The sequence below is a fragment of the Mizuhopecten yessoensis genome, unplaced genomic scaffold (assembly GCF_002113885.1).
Source record: "Mizuhopecten yessoensis strain PY_sf001 unplaced genomic scaffold, ASM211388v2 scaffold8949, whole genome shotgun sequence".
NCBI lineage: Eukaryota > Metazoa > Mollusca > Bivalvia > Pectinida > Pectinidae > Mizuhopecten > Mizuhopecten yessoensis.
The window spans coordinates 75,715-89,581 of NW_018407803.1; the positions used below are offsets into that span (position 1 = coordinate 75,715).

At 38.2% G+C, this 13,867-nt stretch overlaps 1 protein-coding gene across 1 annotated transcript in view; it reads right to left on the reverse strand.

Moving 5' to 3' along the window:
* The window catches only part of LOC110456917 (E3 ubiquitin-protein ligase rnf213-alpha-like), a gene marked incomplete at its 3' end in the record, with an annotated part of 132,105 nt that overhangs the window by 70,191 nt on the left and 48,047 nt on the right, over positions 1–13,867 (reverse strand). The window contains exon 7 of the mRNA XM_021507975.1: positions 4,047–4,339. Within this exon, the coding sequence (XP_021363650.1) occupies positions 4,047–4,339 (293 nt within the window). The remainder of the gene's footprint in view (positions 1–4,046; positions 4,340–13,867) is intronic.

Sequence of the window (13,867 nt, forward strand, 5' to 3'; positions counted from 1 at the left end):
AGAGTCCATGGAAAGGTCAACATAATATACAGAAGGTTTAGTTTATCTAGAAAAATATTTACACTAATGTCTATTTTTGTTTCAGTAATAATGATTCCAGGGCAAAGCAAGGACACAGAAAAGTCATCTTTCTATGACAAACATTCAATGTTGGTACACAATTTTCAATGTTGGTATAAAAATTCAAAGTACATGTACCCATTTAGAACATCTGTTATATTGTCCTTTGTCTACAAATTTGATACTGGTTTGCAGTCTCAACCCATCAGGCTGCCATTTTCAACACACAGCACATAGGTCCTCATTCTTGGTGTCACTTTAATTGATGAGTGGTGTTGACTGTCTGTTAAACAGCTTTGGCAGATGAATTGTATGGACAGATGAATTGTATGGACAGATGAATTATATGGACAGATGAAATGTATGGACAGATGAATTATATGGACAGATGAATTGTATTGTATGGACAGATGAATTGTATGATGAATTGTATGGACAGATGAATTGTATGGAAAAATCCAAGTTATTTTTGTTTGTTTTTAAAGAGTTCCCTTATTGATATTTTATTCTATCTGATATGATTTCCATAAAAGATCAATTTTCATAATTTCAGATTGATCGCTACACTTATTTGATATGTTCTGACATTTTTTGACAGAGATAATAAAGCTAAAGAGCTCCTTAGGTGTGATGAGAGAATGAACATAATTTCTGTACAAATATCTTGAATTTGTGATATATGGCCTCATTTCAGAGGACCGAAAACTGAGAAACATCCAGTGGCTGCAAACAGTGGAGCGAGATTGTAAGGGTGTACATCTTCCTTCTTTGCTGCCTCAATTACATTTATGATGATACAAGTAGAATGTCCATTATGCAGAAGATCAGGTCACATGGTAACATATTTCAAGAAGTTGGTTTTGGAAAAATCCAGAAATAAAAGATAGATTTTGACCAACTAGTTATAGAAATTCGATATATTCTGTGCCAGAAATGACAATCAGTTTCTTCGCTTTTAAAAGGCCGTCTCCTGCCCCCATTACCGGTTGCTTCCAGTTTTTCCCTGACGGCTTTAAGTACTACATAATTTTATCATACAAAGTTACGTCCCCTATTGAGAACTCACTGAAGGACCTCGAGTTATAGTGCTAGCATGCCGCATTATCTTGTGTGATCTTGGCAAAGACATAAAGTAAGTTTATCCTTTATTAAGGTTAATTAATGTGCTGATTATAATGAATTTGGTGTTTGCATTGTTGCCCAAATAATTCTTAGTGTTGTCAGCAAAAAGCCTGTATTTTCGTAACTCTCAATTCTAAAAACAGAGTTCGTCAACTTGTAGAAATAATTAGAATCTGTATGCCAGGTTTAACTTCATTAGTAGAGTACTTATTGCTAACTTTATAGATCAAATTGTCTATGATAGTTGTCAATTTCTAGTCAGTAATTGTCGATTGTATTTGTTACAGTTTCACTAAATAAAATCTGGAATAACATCAGAGCGGCCCTTTGTTTTGATACACATCCCAGAATAACTACATATCCTGTTTCCTTTCTTTTTTCCTTTGGGTTCATCATGGTGAACTCATGAAAACATCCAAAAATCCAAGCAAATCCATAACCTGATGGCTAAATAAGACATGGAAATGCAGTACTCTGCCAAGAGTTCCTCCTGTTGCCTGAAAAAAGTTGTAGTGCAACCTCTTTCAGCCTATATCTTTACTTTGACTGTGGCAAGTTATATATTTTTTTACTGCACATCTTATCTTAAAAGTTTTCAAATATTATATCTTAATAAGCCTCTTTTAGCATAGTGTATATATATCTTGCCTGACTTTTTTCTGTTGCAAAAATATCATAACGAAGTTTCTGAAATTTAAGAATGAGGTCTACTGATATTTTACAATTAACAAGAGGCCCAAGGGCCTTAGCGGTCACCTGAGTTATATTATAGGTACTTGTAGCTCAATTTCATTGTTGAGTCTGTACAAAATGTGAAAAACAACATGTAAACAAAGTGAAATACAATACTTGTCATGTCACCAAAGGATAAGAAATTTAACAAGGTTACAACATCATGGAACGCATGCATCGCATTAATGAAACCAAGGGGAATAACTCCAATAATTACGGTCGGATAATGGCGGTTATCGAACTTGTCCGAGCTTTCATGGTAATTAACCTTGTTGTGAAGTTTGAAGTTAAACCGTTAATAATTACTCGAGATATCGAGCGGACACTGTTTCGGCAAGTCCATAAAGGGGCATAACTCCACAAATTATGGTCGGATAATGGTGGTTATCGAACTTGTCCGAGCTTTCATGGTAATTAACCCTGTTGTGAAGTTTGAAGTTAATCTGTTAATAATTACTTGAGATATCGAGCGGACATCTTTCGCATGTCTGCCTGCCCGCCCGCCCGTCCGCGCCCGCCCGCTCACGCGATAACATAATACGTCCCCATCTTCGACGGGCGTATAAAAACTATTCAAATAAATTATTTTGCTATTGAAAATTACACCCTCTCCGCAAGGGAGAGCAGATGACCTGGGGTATAATGAAATTTACAATTTAGGTAATGGTAATTTAGGTAAGGACCTTTCTATCCAAGAACAGTAAAACATCTGAGTCTGATGTTAAAGAAGATTTTTTAACTATAATCCCATTTGGGCCCCACCCCTCCAGCTTCTGGGGGTGGGGCAGGATCTTATTTTTTCATACCATTTATAAATTGCCATCTGGCATCATAATCATTCCAACCAAGTTTGAATAATTCCCTGCTGAAAATGGATAAAATATACTCAAAGTGTATAAACTATAGTAAACTTTACCCCCTCCCCAAAGGAGAAAGGATGGCCCGGGGGTACTGAAATTTACAATTTAAATAAAGCCCCTGATGATCTTTCCATCTATGCAGAGAAATTGACTGTAGTACCTCTGAGTCTCGAGAGGAAGATTTTTGAAATACATAAGTTAACTTTCCCTTTGGCGCCCAACCCTGGACCCTGGGGTTGGGGCAGGAATCCCAATTTTACAATTTGATACAATCTTCCTCAAGGGATGCTTCTCAAATATACACAAAAGTGTTATTTCCCTTTATAAACTATAGTAAATTTTACCCCCTCCCCAAGGGAGAACGGATAGTTCGGGGGTACTGAAATGCAAAGCTCAGGTGACCTAAAAATGTGAAGTATTTGTTATAGACAAGTTTCTTTCAATCTTGTACTGTAAATTTTATAGACTGGATTTTGTATCAAATAAAGTTACTGTATAACAATTTGAGTTGTGTTGGACATTTTCCTTTTGATCAAATGCATTAACTAAAGGTCTTCCATATTTTTTTTAAAGCAAGTTTCCTGCTTCTTATAGAAATGCTCACTCTGGACATCGCTTTTCATTCAAACACAGCAGTTTTGTTTCTGGCTTGCCATACGTTGTTCGTCTGCTTACAAATGTATTGTTTTCATTTTTCGAATGGATTATTTTCAGAATTGAATGTGGAGGCAACTCCAATCTGTATTCTTTTTTCACATCATCTTAATGAATATATATATACAAAGTGATGCAGTACAGAGTGGGAGTGTGAACAATGCTTTTTACCAAAGGGGCATAATTCCATTAAATGTGGCGGTAACTGAAACCTATATAATTTATTCAGACAGACAGAGTACATATTCCCAACAAAACTTGGGGGGTGGGGGCATAATAAATGCATTTATCTACTTCCAAAATCTTATAATACATGTGTGCATGGGCCCTGATAAATATTGTCCTGTTTTTGTATTATTGTAGCAGAACTGGACTGTGCTGTTGCAGCAATCAGGTAACTGTCCTTTGACCAGCCCTTGGTTTGATACCTGGGTTCCTATTACTTATTTTAGATACTTTCAAGAATGTGTTTTGTTTACATCTCTGGTTAAAATTTATCCAAATAACTTGTACCAATTTGCTTCAGTGTACCTTTACTAAATTACAAAAACAAAGAAGTGACAGAGCTCAAAACATAAATTTGTTTGGGTGGTATTGAAATAAATAATTAAGATGTACCTTTCCAGCGAACACATGAAAATCATGTGTTGAGTACCAAATTCTTCCTCTTGTGATGTACACGTAATTTAAACCCTGCAACATACACTGCAGCATGTCAAAGAACTCCTCCGGTGTCATGACTTGTGTTCGTAGGTCAAACAGCAATTTCTCAAACTGGTGTTTAACTATTTTGTCAGCATCGTCTTTCATGATTTTCATATGATCATCAATTCCAAAGACTTTTTTTACAACATCGACGAATGACGATTCTTGTTTTCCATAGACAAAGCCATCAAACTGGTGCCATGAGCCTGAAATAAAAATGTTATCAAATTAGATTGAAAAAAAAACATTATTGACACAAGATGTTAAATACAGTGGAACCCGCTTATTATGATATTCTATTTGCCAGAGAAAAATATCATAATAACCGATATATCATAATAACCCATCAAGCTGTTTTCAATCGTTTTTATGTTGTCTGAACCGGAAGTGAGATGCCTTATATTAATCAGACATAGATTGATGTGGAAACATGGAAAAATATAACTATAAACTGATGAAGTAATAACTGAAATAATTTGTTCATTGTTATATATATCAGCGTGTTGGAAAAAATCGAGAAGATTTTGTTGTGCCGTCGAAATGATCAGTATATGTGGGGCCAGACCCTAGGGCCATCCTGGAAGCAAATGTGCATTCTTCTCTTTATACTCAGCAATTGTATATGTGGTTATATGGTGGGGATCTCAACCATTTCCAGGCAATACACTTTTTTTGGCCCCACCTCTTAGCCTGGGAGGTCAGCCCCACCATTTGTACAATTTTGAATCCCTGCATCCCATGAATGCTTTTGATTAAATATGATTGATATCCAGTGCATAGTTCTACAGAAGAAGTCGTTTGTAGAAATATAGCCAAATTGCCCGATTTTGGCCCCGCCCTCAGCCCTCTGGGGGTCAGCCCCACCATTTGCACAATTTTGAATCCCCACCACCTAGGGATGCTTCCAGTCTAATATGGTTGATATCCATCACTTGGTTCCAGAGAAGAAGTCGCTTAAAGCAGTTTAGCCAAATTGTCCCCTTTTGGCCCCGCCCCTCAGCCCCCTGGAGGGTCAGCCCCACCATTTGTACAATTTTGAATCCCCACCACTTAGGGATGCTTCCAGTCAAATTTAGTTAAATTCCAATCAGTGGTTAAGAAGAAGAAGTCGTTTAAAGAAATTGTTGACGGACGGACGACGGACGACGGCCGGACGACGGACGACGGCCGGACGACGGACGCCACGGTATGGCATAAGCTCACCTTGGTCCTTTGGACCAGGTGAGCTTATAACCAATTATTGTTTTTAATGTAAATTGTAAATAAAGCAGCCGTCGTCAGTTGTTGACGATAATAACGTTAACTTTGGATCGATTTCGGCACCATGCTGTCTGAGCGATATGTCCCGATTTTGACACTTTTTCAACGGAGGCATGGGGAAATCAACTTCTAATGCGATAGAGAAACTATTGCTTAAGTGATTAAAAACACACGTCTTACTTCTGAAGTAATATTTTCAATGAAATCGGCATGATTTTCCCATGTGACGTGTCAAGGTAACTGTGAATTATGATTTGTGAAAGGCATGCTCGTTTTCTTATCGGAATTTGTGCTAGAAAATGTTGGTAGGCCTAATCATTTTAATTTGATACACAGTCCTCCAGTGTATTTTAGATAGCAATTAACTGCACCACATGTTTTGTTAAGTCTAAAATGTATGACCAGCAAGCGATGGTCCATCTATTATTTTCCGCTGACTGGGGTGAAGCGAGGTGTGAAAAATTTACCTGGAGTGGACAGGTGATCACCTCGGGCGATGTACAGTTAGCCGGACCTATTGTTTAATTGTCCAGGTGTTTCACACGGACAACACACCTGAGTTTTTACCTTATAAAATCCATTCACGGCAGAAAAAAATATCATAATAAGCGTGGTCCCACCTTTGACCATATCATAATAAACTAAAAAAAATAGTTAATGAAGGAAAAAATCGGTACATGGGGAAAATATCATAATAACCGATATATCATAATAACCGATATCTTAATAAGTGGGTTCCACTGTAGCAAAACCCAAAATTTGACCTTTGACACAAAATATGTCCTGAGAAAAAATTGTGCATTGGCATCCTTGAAAGAGAATCAAAGTCATTCATTTTTCTCCAACCTGATAGCAAACCATCTCAGCATCTTACAGATCAAATATTAAGATTCTAGATTTTGAAGATCTTGAGAACAAGCTTTTCAAAGTTTAATACACAAAACAGTGCATTTGAACTTTGTCCCCTACCAAAAACCATGAGTTGACCTTTGACATAAATGTATCCTAAGAAAAAGTTTGCATTGTTAAGTCTACATTACATGCTCAAAGATGAAATTTATAGCTTTTTGTGTTAATGAGTTATATATGTACATGCCATAACTTTCCGGTGCAAAATAGTGAGATCAGTGATTATTTTTAATGAGATTTGGTCAAAAATAGTGAGATTTTTTCTCTGAATTAGTGAGAAATTCATGAGACATTTAAAACATAAATTTTATAGCATATAACATAGTATTGAATCATTTGTGATATTCTGAAGCCTCTAATTACTTTGTTAGAGCCAAAATTGAAGATTTTTTGATGTTTTAAAGGATTTTAGGAAGGTTTACACATGACCTACGGTCCAGATAAAGCTATCAACATTTAAAAGTAAATATATCACATAAAAGGCAAAAAATAATAGTAATTAAAGAAAGAAGAAATTCTAGAGGAATGCCCTTGTTAACCCATGTTAGAAAAAAAATATCTCAAAACATTGGGAATATTTAATATTAATTTGTTGGGAAAAAATTAACCAATAACTACTATTTTTATATATCCAATTCTGAAGAAACTTGTTTTCTTCTGTTTATGTTATTTTCATTAACACTCATGATCAATCCCATCCCGACGGCAAGAGAATGAATTCCGGATTCAATGTCGGTGTCCGGTTTCCATTTTATAGTCACCTCCAACATTTCCATTTCTGTAAACCATGTTTTCGATTGTAATGAATTAACAGCTCTTATGTTGCTGTTTAATGTTAATATCAACTGCCATCACATATTATTTAACAACTAGCCCCGACTGGTTTTTGGATCACTGATTTAATTGCAAGCAAGTCACCAAGCCAATTGCCCCATCAGCTGGCCGGGCCATTCAGAACTTTCACACCTATGCTGCTAATTGGCCTGGCCTGTAGTTTCAGTGGCTGGCGTGTGACTTCAGACCTCGCGTTGACCAAGGTCAGTGTGAATCCATGTAGCTATTGTTTATTCACTAAGATTGACTAAATTTTGTTTCTTTTCGTGAGACCGATTGAAATTCATGAGAAATGGGTCTCAAGCCGTGAGGTTTTTTCTTGGCCAGTTTTAGTGAGTCTCATGCCAAAATCGTTAGATATGGCTGGCATGTATGGAGTTATTGCAATTAGGGAAAGAAAAAAAATATGATACCATGGCAGCCATCTTGGATTTTAAATTTATCAAAAATTTGGTATGTAGCCTGGAAAAACATAAATACTACCCCAGATGAAATTTACCTATCGGAACATCAGAATCAACTGGTTTTACCATATTGTTTGCATTTCAAAAAGATAAAAGGAAATTTTCAAAATGGCATACAAGTTGTTAAAGGTAAATTTTACAGAAAAATGAAGCAAAAAAATTCATTGTGATGAAATTTATCAACTTATGGAGGAATTTTTCAATCAAGCTTAAAAAGGGACTATTTCCAGCTATGCTAAATTTACATAGGAGCCTGCATCCTCATAACTTTTGTTTCAGAAGTGCTATGAGATTTATGCTGTTGTTTTAACTTTTTTCAATCCCTTATACATCTGGAGTTATTATTTTGAATCACCCTACTAATTATTTAGATGATTGATTAACCTAATTACAGCAAGGGGTTCAAAAAATGGAATTAACAGCCTGAAAGTGTTTTTCTGAAAGAAAAAAAACATCATATTTTTTGCATTGTAATACTTGGGAAAGAACATTTGAATTTAATCAAACATTATGTGAACATTTTAATGTAAAATATAGGATTTTTTTTCATTCTTATTATTCTTGTACACCAAAAATGTTCATCGTATGAAGATGTGGTGTTATTTCAAATATATATGCAAAAATTCAGTCCAAAAAAGGTGGTGGAAAGTATTCATAGTTATAATTAGGTATCCTATAGATCCAGGATTTTCCAACAGTGATGAATCCTGTCATGGGATTGGTACAACATGGGCTAACGGGGCCCATGTGTCCGATCCAGGATTCAGGAAATATCCTATCATGGGATCTATATCCACAAATTAGATCTAGATATCATGCGGACCCAGGAATTTCCTGATCAGATATCCTCTCATGGGATCCAGGTATATGAGCTACTCATCATGTCTGGATCCAGGATTGTCAGAAATATCCTCTCATCGGGGTCCGTATATTGATAATGGGAAATCTCATCCAGCCGTTGGAACCAGGGGCGACCGTTTCGCTCCTGGGGGGGGGGGGGATATATTGGCAGTAATCCTGGGACAAGAGGTGAAAGTTCACCCCTGGTAGGATAACGTCAGTAATCCGTGAGATTTCCATAGCTTATATATATATGTGTAGTATGATATAGCCCCCAAGGCCAAACCTTAAATGTAGATGCTCATGAAATGTATATATTTATGTATTGTTTATTTCTTCTGTTATGTGTATAAACATGTGTATGCTGATTTATAATACATATACAACAATGTTGGTCATAACATTGCATACCTCTACAGTTAATAAATAGCATTTATTAAACTGTATCATATTGTTCTGGTTGTTTATAAATTGTAGTTAATTATTTATAATAAACTTTGTTTGTAAACAGCCAGTTGTTTATATGTCATGTGCAACATTGTTGATTTTTAAGTATTTAGGTGTGTTAGAGATACATGTGGATTCATATCATATATATATATATATACATATTATCTTAGTACCAGCATGTGTACTAAAATTTAGGTATACGTAATGCTGTCAGGTTATATTTATAGATGCAGAACAAAGAACATAGCTCAACAGTCTCCTACACTCTTCTTACACGTGATAATATAGTCATAATTAGATTAGGGATGATGCTGATTGGCTTAAGTTATCACTAGGCAGGTCAAGGTTAATTACCATTGGTCAAGCAGTTAGCCATGCATAATTCATGAAATGACCAACAAAGGTCAGCGTCACCCCGCACTGTTTTAAGAAACTATCGGAGCGTGCAGATGCATTTTACATCAGCTTACCGCCATCCACCCCAACCTCCACCTTATAATTATTACACTGTATGCATGTATACTGCAGCATCAGTTTGTTGAGTACATTATTTACATACATCTGCAAGTGTACCAAGGAGTATAGTAGCATAAGTAAACGGAGCAATTCGTGTTGTTACATGTAATTTTATATGATAATTTGACATGTGTGTTAAATTATAGTTTATATACAACTTTTATTCCTCCCTTGCTTATATATATCAGTTTGTTACGTTGTAAACGTGAATCAGTATGAGGAGAAACGTTTGTTTACTTTCTGCGTGATTTTTGGACTTGAGGTGTGGCTACGCTACTGTACACACTGGGAGCAAGGCAGCCTACTGATCGTTTACTGTTGTACGAATAATACCACCTTACAACTTCGTGTTTAAGGACTTGACGCACTTCCTATACAATTATAGCGAGCAAAATACTTCGCCGTGATTCGTCATTACCGTGTAAACTTGACATTGTACGTGCATTCGACCGTGCCAACCTACACCTTAGGCTATACATAACGTTAATATTTAGGCCTATCGACAATAGTTTTTAAGACATGGGGTCTAAAAGTAGGAATTCTACAGTTGTTCCGTACGATCCGGTAGCTCGTTTCCGAGAGGAATTGACAAGATTGACGGTACCGTTCAGTACCAACGGGAAACAAACGGGGTTTGATAAATAATTTGAGAGACTCGAGGACAAGAGGTGCGCGATCCCACAATTCCGTGCGACAAGATGGCGACCAGGTTACTTCGAATCAATATTATTCCTCGATGGTTCGCATACGCAAACGTTGGTCGACATCGTCACTAGATTGGCAGAGAGTGTGTCAACACTACAGGACAGTTATGTCAGACTGGAAAGGCGATTTAGTGATTCCGTTACTAGCGTCGCCACAACAATGAGTTCTGTGACAATTCTTCCCGGCGTCAAGTTTCTCCTGCAGCAGTGGCCGGCAGCGAACATCAACTCGGCACGGAATCGAGGATCCTTAATCAACCTCAAGTAGAATACACCTTAGAGACCGCATACATGAGTTGAGAAACATATGCATCACCAGCATGCACTTTCGAAGTTTCCAGGTGAAATCCGTCCTACAGGCTCCCTGAACAGCGAAGATTGTCGACACTGTCACAACAACAACACGTGTGTATCTTCACTGGCTGACATCTGAGGTGTCACGAACGCGACGCGTTCGGTTTAAATGAACCTCGAGTCTTACTCAAGTCCTTGGTTCTTACCAGGTAGGTTCCAGGCTATCGGGCTACTCCCAGGGCTTTATGATATCGTCTATTCTGCATGCTACGTGGGCGCAATTGTGGTGTTTGGGTTCTTTTTCAGAAAACGACGAGTACCATATATCTTTGTATAGTGGGTCATTTATTTCCCCTGTATTTGTTCCCACACTTAACGCGGGAAACATATCGCGCAATGCGACAGGTGTCAGAGGTCAGTTTGTCAATGGTCAAATAGGGTGCCACACAGCCACCATGCAGCAGTTTTCAACATGTGGTCCCTTTTCTTGAGTAATTGGAACGGAGTATCCTTCTTCTTGGACGACCATTTACAGCTCCCGCTGACTAACATTTGTTCACTGATGCTACGCCTGAATCGTTCGGAGGTATATTCTTAAACAAGTGGTTTAAGGGTGTCTTCCCTCCCAGTCTTAAGAAACAAGACCCATCTCTGACACTTTTTGAACTTTACCACATAGTGATGGCTTGTGTTTTGTGGGGCCATCAGTGGCATGAGAAATGTATCTTGTTCCATTGTGACAATTTGTCCACTGTAGAAATTATTTCTGAAGTGCGCTCACAAGTGAAAAGCATAATGGGGCTTATGCGAAAACTTATACTTAAGAGTCAAGTCGCTTNTCTTTGCAGCACAGTAGAGTCAAGCTTCTTCTCTAGGTCTATTTGATTTCAAGTCTTAGAGTCCAGTCGCTTCTCTGCAGCACAGTAGAGTCGAGCTTCTTCTCTAGGTCTATTCGATTTCAAGTCTTTAGAGTCAAGTCGCTTCTCTGCAGCACAGTAGAGTCAAGCTTCTTCTCTAGGTCTATTCGATTTCAAGTCTTAGAGTCAAGTCACTTCTCTGCAGCACAGTAGAGTCAAGCTCCTTCTCTAGGTCTATTCAATTTCAAGTCTTAGAGTCAAGTTGCTTCTCTGCAGCACAGTAGAGTCAACCTTCTTCTCTAGATCTATAGTGCTGAGAGTATATATATTTTTTTCCTGGTAAACTGTTGTTTCATCGTTTTTGTTGTGTATAAAATGATAATTTGACATGTGTGTTAAATTATAGTTTATATATACAACTTTTATTGCTCCCTTGCTTATATATATCATAGGTTGTTTTTCTACAGTGGAACAGTTAGATATATATGTGTGAATTTACTTAAGTTCATTTCCTTGTTTACGTGTGGTAATATTCTTGTATCTAGGTTTTGAATGTTTATGTTTTTATGCATATTAGGGGAGTGTTAACCAATCATCATTAACCCCTACAGGGTATGTGGTATTGTCAGTGCCCCTCATTATTGATTTCCGGCGGGTGTTGGTGTGTTTGCTTTTCGCGTACACACCCACCTACCCCAGCTGCTCCCTGAGCTTTGTTGCAACTAATAAGCTATATATGTTTGATTATTTTACTTCTGCCATCTTTTGTATTCTTTTGTGATGATCATGAGATGTATCTGTTTTCATTGAAGTTTCCGTTGTTACTTATAATATTGTATACAGGGTATCTTGTGTTACCATTGGGTTACTCACTCTTTTATCCCTAGGGTTTTAATTCCTATTTTCCCCCCAATACTTTTCTGTAATATTATTTACTTATCTGTTGATTATTTTACTGCTTTTGCTTTAATTTTTCTGTCTATTCTTGATACTACTAGGCTCTTGAATCGCTCAGGAGTTTCGTCTTGCCAGCTCTTAAATCGCTTAAGTCTGGTGGTCAGTTTGCCTCTCTTGAATCGCTCAAGGCAAAAGCTTTCTGCTTTTAAATCGCTTAAAAGTTTTCTTTACTACTTATATATATGAGTATTTTATATGCAGTTCTTGAATCGCTCAAGGGTTTGCTCTAGATATCTACATGTATACTGTCTTGAATCGCTCAAGAACGTTCACTAGATATTTACATTTGGCCTGTCTTGAATCACTCAAGAGTTGTCTGGCCTACTTAAAATATAGTGCTGAGAATATATATTTTTTTTTCCTGGTAAACTGTTGTTTCATCGTTTTTGTTGTGTATAAAATGATAATTTGACATGTGTGTTAAATTATAGTTCATATATACAACTTTTATTGCTCCCTTGCTTATATATATATCATAGGTTGTTTTTCTACAGTGATCCCCTGTCCACGAACCTGAGCGAGCCTGCCTGTTATGGTACCCCCCAACCTGTCTTGGACGCATTGGTATACAGGGTCATGGTGGGTGATCTCCTGTGCAAGGACACCCCCTTCAGGACATTGTTCCGAATTGTCCACCATTGGGCAAATTCCTTGACCGACTGACTGAGAGGAATAAAAGCCTCCCAATCCCGCGACGCCGGAACCCAATGCCTGAGAAGAAGCATCTGTAGAGGTCTGATGTGCAGCCTGCCAAGAGGAACTACATCTGCTAGTGAGTTGAGAAACCCCAGCAGACTGAGGTACAACAAACCTGTACCGCAGAACTCTGAATAAACTGAAGCACCAGACTCCTTGCCTTGATGAATTTCTCCTGAGTTGGAAGGACTATACCCCTGGTTATGTTGAACCGGTAGCCTAGGAACACAAAGTCCTGGGAGGGAGACAGTTCTGACTTCTCTCGGGAGGGGATGAACCCGAACTTAAGAAAAAGACTCAAAACCAGTCGAGTATCCTGCACCAGGGACTCCCTCAGTGAATGAAGCATGAGGGAGTCGTCGAAGTAAATATGGATGTTGATACTCCGCTGGTGCAGGAAACCTACCACAACCTGCAGTAGTTTGGTAAAAACCATTGGGGCTGTGGTAAGGCCAAAAGGCATAGCCCGGAACTGGAATATCGTGCCCTCGCATGAGAAGCGAAGATACTTCCTGTCTGACTTCCTGATGGGAATGTGGAAGTAGGCATCCTTCAAGTCTATTGAAGTAGCCCACATTCCCTCCATGAATAAGGCCTCTCGGGGTCTCCATCTGAAAGTGGGGAGAGTCCACGAACCGATCGAAGGCACTTAGGTCTATAATCGTGCGCCAAGCTCCCGACTTCTTCTTCACCAGAAAAATTCGTGAATAAAAGCCTGGAGAGTACCGGCGCCGTGGGAGCTCCTCGACTGCACCCTTCTCGACTAGGGTAGCAATTTCACGTCTGACAACTAGAGCCTTCTCTAGATCCACCGGGGGTGGGAAGAAAATTGGCTCTGCTGTGAGCGGAGGTTCCCGTGACAATGGGATGCTCAATCCCTCAGCAAATATTGACAATGCCCAACTGTCCTGAGTAATCTCCTTCCATTGAGGAAGGAAGGCGGACAGTCGACC